At 34.8% G+C, this 21,722-nt stretch overlaps 1 protein-coding gene across 1 annotated transcript in view; it reads left to right on the top strand.

Annotated features, from left to right (window-relative positions):
• The first annotated feature begins 15,260 nt into the window (after positions 1 to 15,260).
• Positions 15,261 to 21,722, top strand: part of LOC138715443 (uncharacterized) — a 36,774-nt gene continuing 30,312 nt past the window's right edge. Inside the window, exons 1-2 of the mRNA XM_069848348.1 lie at positions 15,261 to 16,815; positions 19,058 to 19,237. Coding sequence (XP_069704449.1) covers positions 16,569 to 16,815; positions 19,058 to 19,237 — 427 coding nt within the window. The 5' untranslated portion in view covers positions 15,261 to 16,568. The remainder of the gene's footprint in view (positions 16,816 to 19,057; positions 19,238 to 21,722) is intronic.

Raw genomic sequence — 21,722 nt, 5'->3', positions numbered from 1 at the left:
CTGGCAGTACCTCAGTCTGGTAAGATGCTGATTTTACTGCATCTACAAAGTCTGCAAAATCATATACTTTATATCCACGTCTTTTCACTGACCGTTCTACTTTGTGATGAAAGGATCAGAAGCCATTAATGAATGGCCTGGTTCAAAATATCTTATCAAAATTTCATTAGTACTTACTCCATTTGAATTAACAACGTAAATCAAAAATGAAAATAATGTCCAATTTTTGTTCTGGACCGTGCAGTTGTCCAACCATAGAGTAATTTTGAACAATCTCTCTTGTACTTGAAAAAATTGTAGAAAGTGCTTACTATTTCTTCTTTGCTCCTTTTAAAGAGAGCCTCGTGCCGGACAGCTGCAAACGGCTTGCACATTTCCCCCCCCCCCCCCCATCAGGAACGAAGCTCTCATGTAGACAGTCAAACACTTGTGAATATAGCTACTTTAAATATGTCCAGTCTTGGCAACAAGATAACTTTTTGAAGATCTGCATAATAAATTATTTTGTTAACCTCTTCAATTTTTTCAGCATCTTCTCTGTATTCGGCCCGAGATTTTGATGCTCTCTCAATATGTTTTCCACATTTTACAAGTTTAAAAATTAGTGTTAAAATTTTCCTTTGTGTGGCTTTGCATGCACATTGAAGATTTCACAGTTTATCGGAAGATATGTCCATTTCACTGGCTACCATTCTGTACTTTTCATATGAACATTTGTAATTAACATTCTGAGTAATAAAATCATGGTGCATGTCAGTCAGAGTTATATCACTTGGTAAATAAAGACGATTAGATGCATGTTCCCTCCGGTAATGTACTAATGTGATATGGTAGGATTAAATGAATTTATGTGTCTACGAATAATTTCATTGTCCATTTCGTTGTCTCTAAAACATATGTGCATATGAACTATCAGTCCAATAGTGATAAAAATATACATTATTTTACTTACATGGTGATTATAATGGTGTTTCTAAAATAAGGTTGAGTAGAATCAATATTCTGCGTCTTGGCTACATAACAACTAACAAGCAAATCAAAATTGACATGTTTTCAATAATAAGCTAGAAAAATTAATCGGAACACTCCTTGCATATTAATTTTCATGATCAACAATGAATTAATTATAAGAACTATGTTTAAACTATGGGAACTGAGCATTCGGGTAGTGGCGATTACATGCTGAGAACGGATTAAAACACAAAGGATTTGTTACTAATGCAGTTACGTCTAATTTGACTAGAATGGCAAATAGGAAATACTAAGCGAAAAGAACGTATGCCTGAAAAACGGCCTTTTTGCTTAGAAAAATGAACTTCCGCCAAATTCGCTTAGGAATTCATATTAATTTTGAGATACGGCTTTCATTAAATCACATCTTAAAGGCACAATTTATTGAGAAACGGCCATTTCCTTTAGGAAATAGATATATTAGCATCTGAAGTATCCAATTATTTCAAAAACTGATTTTCAGAAAATCCTTGAGATACGCCCTTTTGGCTTGGGAGGGCAGAATATGCAAGCTTACTAATGAACTGATGGTGTGGCTGTGTTTTCTTTGGGATATAGGATTGAACTTGAAGTAACAATATGTATACTTATTACTAATTTCGGAAGTTTCCTAGTACCCGGTTCTCGTTGCATAAGCCATTAAGTCGCCATTGTTGTATATTCATAAAAAGATGTATATTTTCCCTGGACCAAAAATATTTTACAAACTGACTAAAATCACATCTAGTAACAAACTATTAAAATTCTTTTGAGGAGAAACATTAAAAAAATTAGGCGTTACATAAACCCTGATATGAATCCGAAATTTAACCTACAACAAAACTGTTTTATGTGGAAAATGAAGATACTATGTGCTACGTTAGACTTTAATCTCTGAGTATTATGATAATAATAAATCTCTTTTATTAAACCCTTTTATACTCGTATTATGACAGTCTTTCCCCAGTCATTGGGAGAACTTTTTAGGTGAATTAAAGGCAAAGCTTTCATTTTATTAGAGTGTAATTATTTTCTTTTTTCAGAAAGTAAAAGAATTTAATTTGTGACGGTTTTCCACATAAACTTAAAATTATGGGAAAATGAAAAATGGTGATTTTTGAGTTGTGATTATTTTATTCCAAGGCAACGATTTGTCACCAACAGATGTTTATAACGGTCATTATGAAAATTGTTTATAATTTACATTATCGTTATTTTAAATGTTATGTATTATTATTATTATTATTATTATTATTATTATTATTATTATTATTATTATCATCATCATGTTACAGTATTATTTATTTTTATTATGTAGCACTTATGGCCGAATCCAGAAATGCATATAGTGTGTTAGTTGGGAAACCGGAAGGAATAAGACCTTTGGGGAGCCCGAGACGTAGACGAGATGAATTTGAGGGAGGTGGGATATGATGGTAGAGACTGGATTAATCTTGCTCAGGATAGGGATCGATGGCGGGCTTATGCGAAGATGGCAATGAACCTCCGGGTTCTTTAAAAGCCATAAGTAGGTAAGGTATTTATTTATTAATATTGTACTGTTTTAATAGAACATATTCTTGAATATCCGTATAAAATCTTTGAATCGTAATTTTTTCACAGTTATCTAATTTTTAACAAATTTCAACCTGTTTAATTTTGTATAATAAAAAATACTTGTGTTATTATTACACTTACATTAAAAGTTTAAATTAAAGATATGAACTGTCAAATGCACAAAACGTTAGACGAACGTTTCACAATAAAGTCAGAACCAGGGGCGTATACTGGTTAAAGGGTTTGGACTACCGCAGACCCTATTATTACACAAAATATATCTAACAATTACTTTAATTTTAATTACTATGGTAAAACTAATAATACAAAATTATTACATTATGTTATATTATAAACTTTTTCTTTTGTAATTTCCTTGGGCTACCGCCGGTAGCCCGCAAAATACGCCCCTGGTCAGAACTCTAACTAACGAACGGGTGAATACCACTCTTAAGATTAATTTAAAATCGGCAATGCACAATATTTAACATCTGCACTGTAAAACTGACAAAACAAGTTTTTCAATATGTTTCACAAGAAGTTAGATTTCATATTGTGTTGGCTTTATTTTATTAGGCTGTAGGTCTCTTTGTAATAAAGATAGCATGATTATAATTCGTACGTGCCGCGGCATCAAGCACAGGGATTATATTGAACAAGGATTAGGAGGGCTATGTCTTATGTCGATGTAGATTTTGTTACTCTGGCAGTGAAAAATTAGACAAAAGAAAACGATTATGGATACAAAAATTACTCAAATCTAAATATGCCATTTTTTTAAGTTCAAGGGGGGGGGTTAAAATCCCGTAACCCCCTCTTACGTACGGCCGTGTTAGGACCTGATGATGTTCGACATAAGTGAAGACGTTAGTTCAAATGATATAAAATTGTATTAAACATGAGTTATTGACGGAAATAAAAACTTGTAAGTAAGATTATTTAAGTTATCGGAACCACAATGTCATCAAACTATGACTCATTCATTCATTCATTCATTGTTCTGTCCAAGGGCAGATCTTTCACTGCAAACCCAGCTTTCTCCAATCGTTCCTATTTTCTGCCTTACTCTTAGTCTCCACATATGATCCACATATCTTAATGTCGTCTATCATCTGATATCTTCTTCTGCCCCAAACTCTTCTCCCGTTCACTATTCCTTCCAGTACATCCTTTAGCAGACAGTTTGTTCTCAGCTAGTGACCCAACCAATTCCTTTTTCTCTTCCTGATCAGTTTCAGTATCATTCTTTCTTCACCCACTCTTTCCAAACCAACTTCATTTCTTATACTGTTTGTCCACTTCACACGCTCCATTCTTCTCATATCCACATTTGAAATGGTTCTATTCACTTCTCTTCACTTCGTCGTAATGTCCATGTTTCTGCCTCGTACAATGCCATTTCCATATAAAGCACTTCACTAGTCTCTTCCTTAGTTATTTTTCCAGGGATCCGCAGAATATGCTCCTTTTTCTATTCAAAGCTTCCTGAGCCATTATTATCCTGCTTTTGACCTCGTGGCAGCAGTTCATGTTACTACTTATAGTACACTCCAAGTATTTGAAGCTGTTCACTTACTGTACTGCCTCATTTAGAATTTGAAAGTTTACCTTTTCTATTTTTCTTCATCGATATTTTAAATTTTGTGTTTTGTTGTTATTATTATTATTATTATTATTGTTATTATTATTATTATGTTGGGTATTATTTATTAATATTGTACTATTCTAATAGAACATAGTCATGAATATCTTTATAAAATCTCTATAACGTGATTTTTTCATAGTCAATTGTTAACAAATTTCAACTTCTGTTTAATTTTGTATAATAAAAATACTTATGTCATTATTATACTTACATAAGAAGTTTATACTGTATTAAAGATATGAACCGTCAAATGCACAAAATGTTAAACGAACTTTTCATAATAACTAAGGAACGGATGAATACCGCTCTGAAAATGATTTTAAAATCGACAACACTGATTTATGAATACGAAAAACGTTAGTTCGCTGATCATACACTGGAAGTCCGCGCTAAGAATGTCTATGAATATGACCCATAGACATTAATTTTCATTTATTTTAATAATATTAAATTAATATTCAATATGACTCGGTTAAGAGAGAAGTTTTATATGATATTCTTATTGAATTTGGTATTCTCAAGAAACTAGTTCGATTAATTAAAATGTGCCTCAGTAAAACTTACGGCAGAGTCCGTATAGGCCAGCTTCTGTCCGATGCTTTTCCAATTCACTGCGGGCTAAAGCACTGTCACCTTTACTTTTTAACTTCGCTCTAGAATATGCCATTAGAAAAGTTCAGGATAACAGAGAGGGTTTGGAATTGAATGGGATACATCAGCTTCTTGTCTATGCGGATGACGTGAATATGTTAGGATAAAATCCAGAAACTATTAGGGAAAACACGGAAATTTTATTTGAGAAAGTAAAGAGATAGGTTTGGAAGTAAATTCAGAAAGAAAAAAAAGTATATGATTATGTACGAAATGGAAATATAAAAATTGGAGGTGGAAAAATTCAAATATCTTGGAGCAACAGTAACAAAATATAAATGATACTCGGGAGGAAATTAAACGCAGAATAAATATGGGAAATGCCTGTTATTATTCGGTTGAAAAGCTTTTGTCATCTAGTCTGCTGTCAAAAAATCAGAAAGTTAGAATTTATAATACCGGTTGTTCTGTATGGTTGTGAAACTTGGACTCTCACTTTGTGAGAGGAATAGATGTTAAGGGTGTTTGAGAACAAGGTTCTTAGGAAAATATTTGGGGCAAAGAGGAATGAAGTTACAGGAAAATGGAGAAAGTTACACAACACAGAACTGCACGCATTGTATTCTTCACCTGACGTATTTAGGAATATTAAATCCAGACGTTTGGGATGGGGAGAGCATTTAGTATGTGTGAGCGAATCCAGAAATGCATATAGAGTGTTATTTAGGAGGCCAGAGGGAATAAGACTTTTGGGGAGGCGGAGACGTAGATGGAAGGATAATATAAAAATGGATTTGATGGAGGTGGGATATGAAGATAGAGACTGGCTTAATCTTGCACAGAATAAAGACCGATGGCGGGCTTATGTGAGGGCGGCAATGAACCTGCGGGTTCCTTAAAAGCCATTTGTAAATAAGTAAGTAATTTTAAATTATGCGTAAATTCAAAATATAGTTCTAGCTGACAGCTTCAGAATTGTTTTTGCTTTTAAACATTTTCTGTGAGGGACTTACATTCCATGATAAAGAAAACTGCGTATGGATTTTTAAATTTGAGAATTGGTTCACGAGATAAATATTTTCTTACAAATAATAATTTTTGCTTAATAATTTTCTTTAATTTTTTTAAAGTTAAAAATTCATGTCATGAAAAGTTTTCGGTAAAGAACTCATTCCATACACAGCTTTGTGTATTGGACTAAGCTGGTATTATTGCAAAGTTTCATGTAAATCGGAGTAAACTGAAGCCTTCAACATAAATGATCCCATTAAGTTATGCAACTCCTGAAATAATAGCCGTTCTATGTTGACCAAAGCCCTAGTTTTGAGAAAACTTTATTTTTAGTGGGTGTGGTAGGTTTAAGAGAGCTGCGCATAGCATCTTAAAAATGGTCACCAGAGCTTTAAAATTTGTAGGTGGGGATTAAATATAGGACAGAATGTTAAACAAATTATGTTGTTGTTTAGTCAACTGTTCGAAGACAGGTTTGAACCTCACAAGTGACATCAACAAAGCACTGAGGCAACTAGACCAGGAGATAATGGGGTAGGGTGGTCAGTTACTTTTCCCCTCCATTGCAAACATCGCCGACTAGCTGCATATTACACTAGACAGACTTCAGATGCATACAAACAATTATTTTTCCTCTAACACATATCGTCAAGTGAGATGTACTGCCTGATAATAGATAGGCTATACATATCAGCCAGAACTTCAATCAGAGGATATAAACAATTGAAGAGTTCGCGGGAAAAACGATGAATGTCACAGTTTTGTTAAGGTTGATGTCATTATCTAATTCAATGGATCACTGCGAAATTTAATGTTGTTCTTATGAAAAATGGCAAAAAGGAGAATTAGCACCACGAATACAGTAATTTTTCCTTTATTTTCTATAGAAACAGCACTACATCTTGCAGTTATAGACTCAATTAGATCATTATGTAATCCTTAACAGAAATGTGAAATTCATCGTTTTTCCCGCGAGCTCTTCAATTGTATAAGATAATTATTTATGGAAAGAAACAAAAATGTTTATTTTTACTATTTTGGCCAAAAATTCAGTCCTAGTGTCCCTCAAGGAAGAGTTTTCATGAAGATTCTAAATAAAAAATAGTGCAATAAGTAGTTAAAATATTTTGTATATTTGTTTCATTTCAGTAAGAAATCTTTACCAATATTCCTCTCATAAAACTAGAAAAATTTGTACGGAAGTGTGTTTAAAAATATCCTAATTTAGTTTACCCTCGAGCATATGGATGCTAGAGCCCGATAAAATGTTAAAGAAAAGAACATCCAAATTGGCTACTCGGAGGAGACTTTTTTAGAAAACGAGAACGAAAGGGCTGAGATTCCCGCATGCTTTACTATAAATCATTCCACATTAAGAAAAAGTCATTGGTTTCATGGACCTTGCAGAGCACATTGTGGAAGCTGTGGCAGGCAGGCGTTTCTGTGCCAACTGATCATTTGATCGAACAGCCCTATATGCTCAATGCGTTTTTCTTAACGTGGAATAAGTCTATAGCAATCAGTAAAAAAAATGAGCTTCTCCACCATTCCTGACAGACTTTACGTGAGATAAAAGTTTTTGAGCCTATCAAAAGTTGTTGCTTTGTCAGCTGTCCGAAGACAGGTCTGAATCTCATAAGTGACACCAATAAGTCATCACTCATGAAGCAACTAAGCCGGAAGATAATTGGGTAGGTGACCAATTTCTTTTCCCCTCCATTGCATACATTGCCGACTAGCTACATATTACATTAATCAGACTTCAGAATTATATGATACAAACAATTATTGTTCTTCCTCTGGCACGTATTGTCAAGTGAGATGTACTGTCTGATAATAGATGTACATATCAGCCAGAACCTCAATCAGAGGTACTATCAAAAGTGGCTGGGAATATTTCAGCCTTAATTCTGCAGTAGCCAACGACTGGACAAGAAGTGTATGGTTACAGAAATAAGAGAATTGATAACTTGAGTTGTGAAACGAAAAGACGAATAAAGGATTATGAGAATAAATAAATAGGTCTATACAAATCAGTTTGCTATTATATCACTGTCTCTATAGCACTGATGAATTCTTAGAGTTGCTCTATCTTAGATCTTGTCTTCAAGATAATTCAGAGTAGTTAGATGAGGAGTCTATTCTACAATTTTACAAGTATTTGGTTTACACACTGCAAATGGTCCTTTTAGCTGAAGTTGGCTCAGCCTATAGTTTTCTAAAATTAAGTTCCAGATTTTGTGTATTTGTATTTAATATTATAGTCATTTATTATATTTAATACAGCACTGACGAAAACGAAAATAATGGCTTTTAAAGGAAAGGACCCAGTGAACTCAAAAATTGTAGTTGATGTTAAAATTTTCAAGCAGACGTCACATTTTAACAGTCCAGGTTACAATGTTTATTATAAGAAGGGTATACATGCAGATGGGGCTCATTGCAATTTTACGAAAAATTGGTTTATTGGCTCCGTCTATAGCATTTTCAGAGGACTTTCATTTAACATAAAGTGAACTGGAAAAAAAAAAAAAAAAGACTAACAGCGATTAGTTCATTTTAAAAAACACTGAAATTTAAGGGGACCTGGTAAGCCAAAAAATCTTGAATTTTTCATTTTTCATTTATCTTTCAGATGAGCCATGATTTAAGTTTGTATCTTATTCCTAAGTATGTTTTTTTTTTTTTTTCGGTTTAAATGAACAGTGACATTTAAGTGGGCGTGTCCATAGGCAGAGAGAGAACCATTTCCTTGGGGAGGCAAAGGAAGACATAATTAATTACCTCCTCCTCCGTTATAGCTTGACCGTGGTACAGTATATTGGAATATGATCAGTTAATAAAGGTATTTTCGGGGGGAGGGGCATGTTTTTTACAGTGTTACATCCATATCGGCGATGTTTCAAACCGAGTTGTATAGGGCTTGAACTGTAGGTCTGCTACAAATTATAATAGGGCATAACTTAAAACAATCTCCCTCTTTTTCTCTCTCATGCAGAAACACATGCATACATCAATAAAACTACGTAACAGTGCTAACAGAAATATTTTTATATGAAGCTTACCTTCCGAAGATATATGAAATGTAATTTCTAATAATTATTTTATTTAATCTCATTTTTTAAGTTTACACATTATACTGGGATCACTTTTCTTTTTCCTGCATTGTCGTGCAGTATGTTATTCATACATTTCGAAGTGGTGGCCTCAACAACTGCAGACTTCAAAGACAATAGTACAGGCTGTTACGAAAGAAACATTACAGTGCTTCCATTCCTCAAATGAGGTAGTATAGGAATTCTTATACATTCAGAAATTTAAAATAAATACAGTATTATAGTCCAGGCACATGATCAGAAGACATTAATTCATCAATTTAAGCACAAAAACTTAATCATAAACAAAAATAAAAAAAAAGATCTTTTGAATTCAATAGAATAATAGAAAAAAAAAAAAAGAGATCAGACAAGTTGGGGGGGGGGCAGTGGCCCCCATTACTCCGCCTATGGGCTTGTCTCCTGTTCATCTAGCATACTACCACAGTCTACTATATACAGTCACGAAGCTTGAGTTTTGAGGGTGCTAGAAACAATAGACTGTGACGGTACTATTTTGTATTGCCTGTAATGAGGCGATATTAGCGATCCTAGTGGTGAGCAACTATCTAATGTTTGCATATTTACTACGTATTGAGCTTCGCGACTGTATATACTAGACTGTGATACTACTATGTTAGTTTCAAATTTTGCGCCTTATGTGCGAAATTTTTTCATTGTAGGGAATTTATGTGTATTGGCACACCTGGTTTACCGTCTGTGCTTTGTTTCGTAGCAACGGATTTGTTTACAGTGTTGTGATGTTATACACGTGCTGTACGGAGTTCTATTATTAATTGTGTTACGATACAGTTCAGTTGCATTATAGAGGTGCATTTTGTGATATTTTCTTACAATATGGGTTACAAAAGTAGTTTGAAAGTATTTAAGAAGAGAAGAAATGTTGGTAAACGTAAGAACACTGTTAGTAAGGTGAATTCTAACCTACAACCCTCTAGCACATGTGGTCAGTGTGAATCTGTAAATAATGGCTGTGCATCAGGAAAGAAACTTGAAGATTCTAAAATCAGGTATGAAACCCTGAAACAAGAACACAGTGTTAGTGATACCAATGGGGTTATAGATGTTGGCATATTATCTAGTGTACTGCAAAATAATGTATTCTGTAAAGGCTGTGGCAAAGGTGGGATATCTCTTGAGGTAAAAAAGCATATTGGTCTTGCTGCAGAATTAGTTTTAAAATGTAAATACTGTGAGTATGGTGTAAATTTTTACAACTCTTCATCTATTGATATTTCAAAGATAAACCCAATAACAGTGTAAACTCTACACAGTAAATGTTTGACTATGTATGGCCTTAGGGCTATAGGAAAAGGTAAGACAGGTGGAGAGACTTTATGTGGCATTTTGAATTTGCCACCTCCTCCAACCAGGTCTACTAGATATAACATAATAATTGGATCTGCGATTGAAAATGTTGCATTACATAACATGAAGGTTGCTGTGGAAGAAGCAGTTGCAGAAAATGATAATGTCAGAGGCATATCAGCTGCCTTTGATGGGACGTGGCAGAAAAGGGGCCACATTTCACTAAATGGCGTTGTGACGGCAACTAGTGTGGACACTGGCAAGGTAATTGATGTTGCTATATTATCAAAACATTGTAGGTGTGAAGGTAGAACAACAAATAAACATGAAACCGATTGTGAATGTAATTACAGTGGGTCAAGTGGTGGAGTGGAGGTTGCAGGTGTGACGAACATTTTCAATCGGTCACTCAATTCATATAATGTGAGATATGTGAAATATTTAGGAGATGGGACTCTAAGTCATTCATTGCTGTTGAGGAATTGAAACCACATGGGAATGACGTACAAATTAGAAAATTAGAGTGCCTAGGCCACATACAGAAGAGAATGGGCATTTTGAGGAGACTGAAAACCAGTGTGAAGGGACAAAAATTATCGGATGGTAAGGGTTTATTAGGAAAGGGGAGGCTAACTGACTCAGTTATAGACAAAATTCAAAACTATTACGGCATGGCCATAAGACTTCTATTTACTATTTTCCCGAAACACATAACCACAGTGGACCATATGACGATTCACCACTGTTATTCTCATCCCAACCGACACTTGAGACAGGCATTGACAAGAACCGAGTTCTGAATGGGAGAAGTGAAGGCTGATGGGTGGGGGAATACCTGCTAGGCCACGAGGCCACAAGAAATGTGCCTGAGTTTCAGCTTTCCCAGTGCAACCTTAAAACCCGGGGAAATGCAGAAGCCAGACACGGCATGAGTGATCCTGGCTTCAGGAACAAATTTTACTGCAAGACAGGTCTATATACATCACAAGGTTTTCTACTTCTACAACTCTATATGCTTCATTGAAAGAACTAATATAATAGCTATGATATATACGACTAAAAACCACTAAAATTTTGAGTTTAAGAAAACAAAGTGACTGAGGCCCAGCCTCACTTGCCTCAGCCAATCAGCCGCCACTGTACAAATCTACCAACATGGAATTTCATCTCAGACTAAAACCTGTCTTGACCCTTTATACCCATTGGTGACTGCACATGATAAGGTCGCAGGGCAGATCTTGCCTCCTCTGCTATACCAGATAATGTTGTTGTTTTCTAATGCCAGGCGTTTGACAGTAAAGTCATTTGACCTCTCCCACTTCAATATTTTTCAAAGATATTATCATGGCCAGCCACTGAAGCACAGATTTTGAGGTGTTCCGAATCCATTTCTTGGTTTGAGTTGCACAATGGGCAGTTAGGGGACTGATATATTTCAATTCTATGCAGGTGTTTGGCCAAACAATCATGGCCTGTTGCCAATCTAAATGCAGCTACAGACGATTTTCGTGGTAAATCGGGAATTAACTGTGGATTTTGATGCAGAGAGTTCCATTTTTTTCCCTTAAGATTGTGTTATCAAATTTTGTTTGTTGAAGTCTAAGTATGTAGATTTAATAAATCTTTTAACAGAGTAATACGTAGATTTAGTAACAGGTCTGTAAGTAGCAGTGCTGCCCTTCTTTGCTAAAGCATCCGCATTCTCGTTTCCCAGGATTCCACAATGGGATGGTATCCATTGGGATACAATTCTTTTATTGAGTGATATTAATTGAGAGAGCATTTTAGTTATTTCTGCTGTTTGAGATGAAGGTGTGTGTTTAGAGACTATTGATAGAATAGCTGCTTTGGAGTCTGACAATATAACTGCATTCTTAAATTTATTGATGTGGCATAGAAGATTCCTGAGACTTTCACGTATTGCAATTATTTCACACTCAAAACTTGTTGTCCCATATCCAAGAGATCTATAAAGTAAGAAGAGACAGTACGTAACACCTGCACCGGCACCTTGTTCTCTGGAGATCAAGGATCTGTCGGTGTATAAATGAAGCCAGTTTTGTGGAGGGTACCTAATATTAATTGTCTCTAAAGACAATTGTTCCATTATTTCAGTGTTTACTTCTGATATCAGTATTTCTTCTGTTAAATTTAGATTATATTCTATATTTAATAGAGTTAAGGGGTTTGGTTTAATTTGTAAGTTTTCTTTTAAATTTCGGATATTGATTTTCTGTTTTAATTCTTGAACAATGGATATGAAACTTTTTTGAGTTTTCAATCTACAGAGAGGACTGTATGAATGCCAATTGTTTCCTGGTAACCTGATAAGTTTTTCATATTGAATCAGTGCTTTTTCTTCTATTGTCATTTTGATGCTGTTAATATTGGTGAGGAGTCTCATACAATATACGAGATAATGTGTAGTACATTATTAAAAGATTATGGGCAAAATGAACTAGAAAAGCAACTCAGCTAAAATTTTACATATGTATGACGACACTTACTTCTCAGGAAAGTGAATGGTGGGTAATGTAATTAACATGAAGATTAAAGCCATATAGAATCCTCAGAAATTAAATTTTTACATACAATAAAAGGATGCTCATGAGTGGACCAGATTAGAAATGAAATAAGAAAATAATTAGAACACGAACCTGTCAATGAGCAGATAAAATATGAACCAAAGTGGAGTGAACATGTGAAGAGGATGAACAGTGGTCAGCATGGAAATGTCGGACACATTATAGAAAAGATTTGGTAAATGTTGGAGTACTGAGCCAGGACAGTCCACGAAGATGAATATGGCGATATACTCTTGTGTATTATCTAACTCTCTATTAGTTTGTAAATATGACATGTCCCATGATCTAGTGCATGTAATAAATGGTTATGGTTACGATCAGGGCGCGGATTTTGATGACATGTCACCTTTCTTTTTTTTTACATTCTTTGCAATGCCTGTAAATAAATACATTTTGGATATGAGCTGCTGGTTACAGAAATGTAGAGTTTTTGTCATTCTTAGGTCATTTTTCGCTGTTTTAATTCTTTGAAGTCAATTTTTAAATTTAGAGAGCTTTTTTTTATCATTTTTCAATTTTAAAATGATTTTTTTAGTAGGCCTAATTTAAGCTAGTCTTCAATGACGAAGTAAAATTTCCCAATATAGAAAAACTCGCAAAATTAGTACTGACACTACTTCATTCAAACGCAGAACTTGGAAGGATTTTTTCGATAGTCATGTCAAAAGGAAGAGGAGAATAGAATAGCACATGAAGCTCTCAGCTAAGTTGTACGCTTTGCTTCCAAATAAAAGAATTGAACTAGAGCACCTTTGAAGTCACCAGCATCCATTTTAGTTTCTGTTATTGGGATACATGTGCTAGATGTGGAGGAGATTTGGTGGTTGGTACATCCACCCTTCTCTTTTATTGTAGCTGAATGTTTAATTATGACCTAATTAATTATTTTATTGTAGCTCACACTGTAAGTTGTGGGAAAATTTGTGTTCGTGTGGGAAATTTTTATACTTTTATATGGGAATACCATAGTAGACAGTCTGAAGAGCTGTTAATTTAAGGTAGTATATTTTGACTACTTATGCATAGTATTGTTTGTTTTTAGGTCTGTTTTTTCAGCATTTCAGGTCATTATTACAGCCCGAAATTTTATGTCCTAAAAGTTAAGAATGTCACTGAGTGTAGATGAATAGAAGTAGGCCTAGTGCCCGTGAGGAAAGTTTTAAGCTTAGTTCACAAGAGTCCATTATGTAATAATAGACAACAGAGTCAGAAGGACTGAGCAATGGATCTTGTAAACCGTGTGCTAATTTGTAAGTGATGTTAAGAGGATTAAAGACCTTTAACGATACCAAAGGGAAAATACTGAATGACAAGAATGGCATTTCAATGAAGTGGAGGTATGGCAATGATCTGTAAATCGTGCGCTAGTTTGTAAGTGGTGGTTAAGAGGATTAGAGACCTTTAGCAGTACCGAAGGGAAAATACTGAATGACAAGAATGGCATCTCAAAGAAGTGGGGGCATGGCTTTTATATTAAACTATAGCGAGGAACAATATTAACTTTTAGCACCTAAAATTCCGGGTTCTAGCCATTATAATATAACTTTTTGGGTCTTTTATAGATAATTTTTTAAGTAATCAAAATCCTCACTCTGGCTGAGGATCGTCCCATACATCAGGGGCAATGTGGTAGCTGTACAGGCTGGTCAGCACCAGAGAGAAGCTGTGTCATATGACGCCTTTCCCCCCACAACACACGTGATAGACATGAGCTTACACTCACCTTTGGCACGGAGTACGTGTGTGCAATGCCCAGACTGAAGACTGACACAATCCCCATGACCTTGCAATCGGGAAAACCTGTAAAACTTCCTATAGCTTTGCCAGTTTTCAATTCCATTACAGCAGTTTCTTGATTTCATCATCTTATTTATCGAAATAGAAACATCAATTTTGAGGCGTACTTATGACATTTCACTAGTTTCTGTGGCATCTCATAAACATTTCAAGACATATTCAAACATTAATAAGGATCATTTAAATATTTCTGCTGATGCCCAGTTCACTCTCTCGTTGTACAATTTAAGTTCTCTGCATTGATTGATGATTCAGTAATATAACCGTATAAAATGTAGATATAAACAAATTATATTATTAATTAAAGTTTTACAATTTAGAATATTATGCATTTATTGTTTACAATAAATTATATTCTTTGAATGTAACTTAAACATCCTTCAAGAGCTTACTTGTATATTTTTGTGAATGTAAACACATATCCCTTCAAAATGATCTGATGAAGAGAATTGAGAAAATGCATTAAATTTAATTGGCATTGGGTTGTAACAAAGGGCTGCCATATGCCTCGGACAGTCCATGGCTTTATAGTGTAGGGAGAAAAGACTGATGTCCACGATTTTGAATGAAGTCGGACAGAAATCTGGAAAAATGCAGTAATTTGTAAGATACTGTTCAAATGATACTCAAATGGGTGCAAGATAATACATCTTACGAACTCAGTAAGAGCCTTCTGTCTGACTAGGTGATAAAATTTAATTTTTTCCTACTGCACAACAAAGAGGAAATTTCTAAAAATATGATTTCACACGAAATCTCGGTAAATTTTTGTCGCAGTTGTATTTCCGTGGTGCAGTAGCCTACTTAGAACTGCTGCAAATGGTAGAATTGTTATTTCTCTCTACGTGGATATAATACCAACGTTCAAAGATCATTTTCTTTGATGAATGGCCAGTGGATACAAGAAAGAAACAAATTATCACTTAAGTTAGTAAACGCATCTGCAGATAGAGTATAATGTAAACTGCAGTTAGCTTCACAACTCATCCTTCCTTCTCTTCACAGTTCTGAGAAGTATGAAAGGTTCTGTGACTGTGATCTACAGACATGAATGGTGTGGTGCTAAAATAAATGGTAATAATGTAAATTGCATGCCAAATAGTGTGCTAGATAAGGTAAAGTGTATCACTGAAGTGGCCAGTCTCATCCACATTAAGTAAACAAGTGATATTAATGTGAAAAATAAATTATATATACAAGTTTCTTATAAATTCCTGCGTTTTTTCCTGTCGATCAAATTGACTTTTGAATCATGTACTGATTTCTTTGTTTCTTCATTATGGCAACCCTAGTTTTAACAAGTTTCTATTGTTATGACATTCGTAATGAGAAATAAGATCAATTAGTATTATTTTCATTTAAAACGCCCCTGTATTCGACTGCATGATATTTAGAGTGCAAGTTCCCTATGAGCTTGAAATTTCCAAGATAGTAATTTATCTTCCGTGACTGTACCATATTATTATTCTGTGAGCCCAACTTGAGTGGTAATATTGAATTTCTTTAATCTCTTCTTGACACAAAGTCGGACATTATCTAGTGAGATTACTGTCGATAAAAATCAAGTAACCTAACAATAATGTAATACATAACTGCTTCATAAAATGTACGTTATATCAATTTCTTTAGAAAAATTAAAAATACGTTTTAAATATAAAATATGAAAACGACAATATTTAAATTTCCTTGCGGTCGGTTGACTACATTTTAAAATAAGAAGACCAGCTTTCTTGGTGTCATGCTCGATAAGTATCTTAGTTATCTTTTCACATTGATAACCTTTGTAATGTTTTAGACTCAATAAGGGGGGCAAAGACTAATTGGGATTTCCCAGTCTCTGATTGGGTCAAAAACCCTGATGGAACTGATATTTAACCCTAGTGGTAAATTTCGGTGAAGTCCGGAGGGCCTAATTAGTCAAATCCACTCTCCTCACCTCCACGCTGGGGCCCCCTGGGATCTTTCAAGATGCGAAAGAGAGAGTGGTGTGCGGAAAGCAATGGGAGGCTACCGCATTTATATATCCCAAGAAGATATGTTGAAAATGCCATGATGAGTCTTTCCCTGGTAAAAAACTCCGGACGTAAACTATCCCCCCAATCAGATGTCCGGGTGGGGGATACTGGGGAAGGACATGTCATGACACAAGACACAGAAGAGAAGAAAAGAAGATCAACGACTGCAACGAGGGATGAGAAGACACCAGTTCTACCGGGTGAGTTGGAAAACATGAAGGAAGCAATGAGAAGAAACAGAGTGGATGTGATGGGAATGTCAGAAGTGAGGTGGGAAAAAGTGATGAGTTGATGAGTGATGAATAGGTCTCGGAAGTTGATGAAATATCATATTTTTTCTTATACTTCAGAGACAATGCAGGATACAATATAAACTCTTTACACTTCAATAGAGACCAATATAGCCTACTTTTATTTTGCATTTATTTGCACTATTTGGTATTTTATTGTTTTTAGGAAATGTTCTACTTTCTGTTGCATTATTGCCCTATTGTTTAGAAAGGACCTTTTTTACGGTGTAATCATAGTCTACATTCCAGAACCTACTGCGGATAGCGTCATGCAGGAATTTGCCTTATGGTTGCAACAACCTTAACTTCTGATCACGTGTGTGATGTGATTGTCCCCCATTCAATGCAACAGAACAAATACTGCAGCCGCAGTGCTCGCAGTTAGCATATTGTATTGCACAAGTAAAGACAGTATTGATAGAGAAAGTGCTGCTTCTATAGCAGTTTCTCAGGGCTTGCTGGCTGATCCTCAAATTAAGGAATGTCAATGTTGAGGTTTTCTCTGCAGTTTTCCCTCAACCCATATAGAGCAAATGTGTCTTTATCACGCTTGTTTTTGCACTTAATTATTTTATTCAGATGCTAGATAATAATAGCATTTGATAAAGAGTCGTAAATTAACGCATGAGAAAAGATTACTAGCACACGGGTTCAAAAAAGTGAAAAATTACTTCATTATTATTGATTTACTGCATTTGTTAAAAGATTTCAGTATTATATTAGCGTATAAAATGGACAGTTTCTAATAACATTGCAGGAGGAAGATGACTGTTTGTACAACAAAGATGCACTTATAATACATCACATAAGTATTTTGGCATTATATTTAATGTGTTTGAAATTTGTTCCAATAAACATAATACTTCGAATACTTCCTACAATAAAGCATTATACTTAAGTAAACATACAAACGTGGCCAACATGCTGTCGTGTTAACACTAAACATCATTACACCGTAATAATTATTATAATTTACGTACTTCAGAAGAATGCTCTCCAATTGAGACCACATTTCTAATTTCATGTGTGCACTTACCAACTCTGTGATGCAATGAATATCATTTTGATTATTTACACACAATTGCACTGATAAATTGTCATATATTTTAATACATCAATATATTTGTGACACACCCTCAAAATTAACCAAAAAAAAGTACAGAAACACTGGATTGAGATTAATGATCCACCTGCTATCTTTTTTAAAGTATCTATGTTACATAGGTCATCAAACGAATTAATTTTGTCCATTTGCAAGCACTTAATTTGTTGCTGCCCAAATCTTTGAATGCACTTGTTAGCAGGGTCCATTCTTGTTGAGGAATAAGATTATCTATTTGTTCCCGTAAACCTGGAAATAGTTATAAGAGATCTGCTTTAGGATTATTCTTGCACATTTCCTTCTCTGTCTCTAGAAATATGTACTAGATACAAATCGTTTACTTCAAAGTGTTTAATACACACAACTGAATGCTTTGTTGGCGTGAAAATATTTCATAGTATACGAGTAGCTTCCAGCCACATAACTTATCTTTTCAGTTGGAAATTTGAGAACTGTAATGTAACACACTCACTTAAAGCACTCTAGTAATTTTTGGTACACACAGAAACATAACATTTAGGAGCCATCTGTAAATAAAAGAATATGGATGATTTAATTTCATTTTTTAATAAAAGTCTAAACTTCTTCATTTCAGTTCTCTGAATTTATTTTTCTTAGAGGTTATGCCATTACTACGTGCTTCATCTTTTGATTCCTTTTCAGATTTTACTTTTATGATTCACTTATAGTTAATAGTTTAATTTGGTGATGTACATGTTGTCATGCTACTCTCCGTCCAAGTGGTTATGTCACACAGTCGTCAAAACAGGGGAAATGATATGACAATTACTTACTTAACGGGGCCCTTTTCTTTAAATTATTTTAAACAGTTGTATAATATTATGTAAACTTCCAATTCCGTACAGCAAATATTTGCAGAGAAGAACTTAACAGCTCAGCCACTAGCCCTTACAGAGAGGACAGGAGAAACGAGTGGGACGAACTGGGATGAGACATAACCTTTCAGCTGGACAGTACCTATTTATTCTCTTCATAGTTAACTATCAGTGTATTACGAAGATTTCAGTTCAGAATTACACTGCCTTTTAGCTCGACATGATACAACTGGCAAGCTGATGATGCTAGACACTGCCACCCAGACCTCGAGCAGCGACCACTTCGAGGAATCCAGCAGACAGTACGCCGAGTGGGAGGAGGAAGTCAGGCTGGAGGAGCTGCAGCATCTGCAGAGAGTGGCGATTCGTCTTTTCGACTTCTCTATGTACTCAGGTACAGTAACTGTTTACATCCTGAAGTAGATGCTCTTTCAGCTATGCACAAGCAGAATCCCAGAGCAGTGCAATCAACTAGTCGGCCACTATTGTTATTCCATTTCAACATGCTTGGGATGGGAACATTTAAAGTAAAACTCAATTTAGGCCATGGCCCTTAAAATTAAAAATATTTGATTCTGATTTAGGCTACATTCATTCCCTTTACAAATGTGTACGGCAAATAGCAAGCGCTGTAATAAAAATGGCTGATTTGTCGGCATTTCCAGCGCAAAGGATTGCGGTACTCTGGATATCCACATACTCTGTGAACAAGTTCAGGAGACTTGGATTCTTACTGGTAGGGAATAGGGCATTTATCCAGTGGATTCACTTGTTCAATTTGCCTTAGTTCATAGAACCTGTTCTTAAATGTTTGTAGTTAAAACAAATTAGGTTCTTGACATAAAAGGAAGAATATTAATTTAATATTTTAACACGAAATTATCTAGTTTTTTAATTTGACATTAAATATAATCGTGTCATATTATTAAATTATTGTTCCTTATCCAAGTGTGCAGGCAGTCAAAACAGAAATACAAAATCGACGGCCCAGCTTGAAAGGGAAACAACTCAAAATTTAAAGTTTAAAGAAAGCTGCATTTTGAAGCTTTATGTTGCTGTGAAGAATCAGAGGATCGTTTAACTTAATCCAAATTCAATTAATCATGTTTTATGTATGGTTGAAGCTTTAAACTTCATTTTTCTCACAACTTTAAATTTTGAGTTGTTTCTCTTTAGAACTGGCCTGTCGATATTACTATGCTTGCAGGCTTGAGACTGATCTGCAATTACTTTGGCAGCCGTCTACCAATATCCCTTTCTCTTTGAGTGCTAATATCGCATACACAATTATGAACCATAATTCATTATTCAAAAACATAATTTAAATAAATAAATATATTTTCAGCTACAAAATACATTATTAAGCACATTAATAAGATAGGGTAAAGGTTGGTAAAATCGTGATATGAGTAATATCGTAATAGTTGGTATGAGAATTTATTACAATTTTACTTATCGAGACAAAAATCTGTTTTTTTTTGACAATGTATTAAGGACAAGTTCATGGACAAGTTGCTGCATCAAATCGGTCCTTCTCTCGCTCTGTAAAAGCATGATAAGCTATCAAACACAGTAGCACGATATTACTCTTATCACAATATTAACAAGATTTACCCTACTTCGTTTTCCTCTCTCCTACAATTTGTTATTCCATTTGAATGAAATATATTATTTCCTTCTTTTAAAGTATTGACAATTCATAGGGAATGGAATATTTCTCGAATTTTGGAAAAAAATATTTCTCAACATCTAATTACAGTAAATATACATTATTCAATTCATTTATGCCTGATTTGAATTCGTGAAACATCGCGAAATCCGTATCAAGTCGGGAATGCGATTTTTTAAGCAATTAGCGAATTATGTGCGCGAATTTTCAATTTTTAATTTTTTTTACTACAATCGATAATCGATAGCTGTCGCACAGATAAGGTCGATATTTATAGTCGCTAGTATTGCACATTCGATACTGAATCTGTTTTAGTCAATGGTCAACGAGCTAGAAGGTTTTAATTCAAATACCTGGTCTAAACACACTCCTGACATCATATCTGATATATGTAGCGATGTGCGAGAATCGTATTGTGAGCATTGTGAGCCTGCTGAATGCCATATTATTTTGGACGTGTTGAGTGTGTTTGTTTTATTTGTTTATAGTGTCACACATAGGCGAAATAACATTATTGTGTTCCCGTGCAAGTGAGGCTACAAGAATGCTTAATAATAAAATAGCTCCAATAGAGCTTTCCAGTATATAAGGCATAGGTTTTATTGCACAGACAAAAGTGCAGTCATGTGTAAATTTTGTAATTGTGAGGTCTCGTGGGAAAGAAGAGATACTGTTGAGAAAGATTTGAAGTTGGTAAAACATGCATCGGCAATTAATTTTCGCAAGGAAGACGAACAATCTCTTGTGCTGACTTCTATTGCCACTTGTTTTTGCAGTGTGCAAAACAAAAAGAAAAATTGCGAATATCTGGGAAAAAGTGTTGGAAAGACTTTATAAAAACGAACATACCAATTTCCAAGCTCGAAAACGAACAATGTGAAAATACTGAAAAATTTAATTGAAAGCACCGATTTTCCCATTTGAAAATCCCACATTTTGCACTTTGAACTCAACAAAAAATTCCAGTCTCTAACGATTCAGAATGCTTTATGGTTGCTGGGTCGTTAGTAGTCAATAACATTTAAGCTGTGCTCATGTTTGAATCTAAATCCACACAGCAATCAAGTCTTCAAAAGGCTTGTTTTTTAAGATCTGATGCATGCGAGGTGAGAGACCACACTATACGAGCAATAGTGAGTAGTTTGTAAAGCTAAGAGGTGCGCGGTCAGAAGTGCGTTCCACCATGATTGTCTCAAATTCGGCAATCCTG

The sequence above is a fragment of the Periplaneta americana genome, chromosome 15 (assembly GCF_040183065.1).
Source record: "Periplaneta americana isolate PAMFEO1 chromosome 15, P.americana_PAMFEO1_priV1, whole genome shotgun sequence".
NCBI classification, from domain to species: Eukaryota; Metazoa; Arthropoda; class Insecta; order Blattodea; family Blattidae; genus Periplaneta; species Periplaneta americana.
Note: the sequence above shows the minus strand (reverse complement) of the source record. Positions and strands in the feature narration are given on the sequence as shown.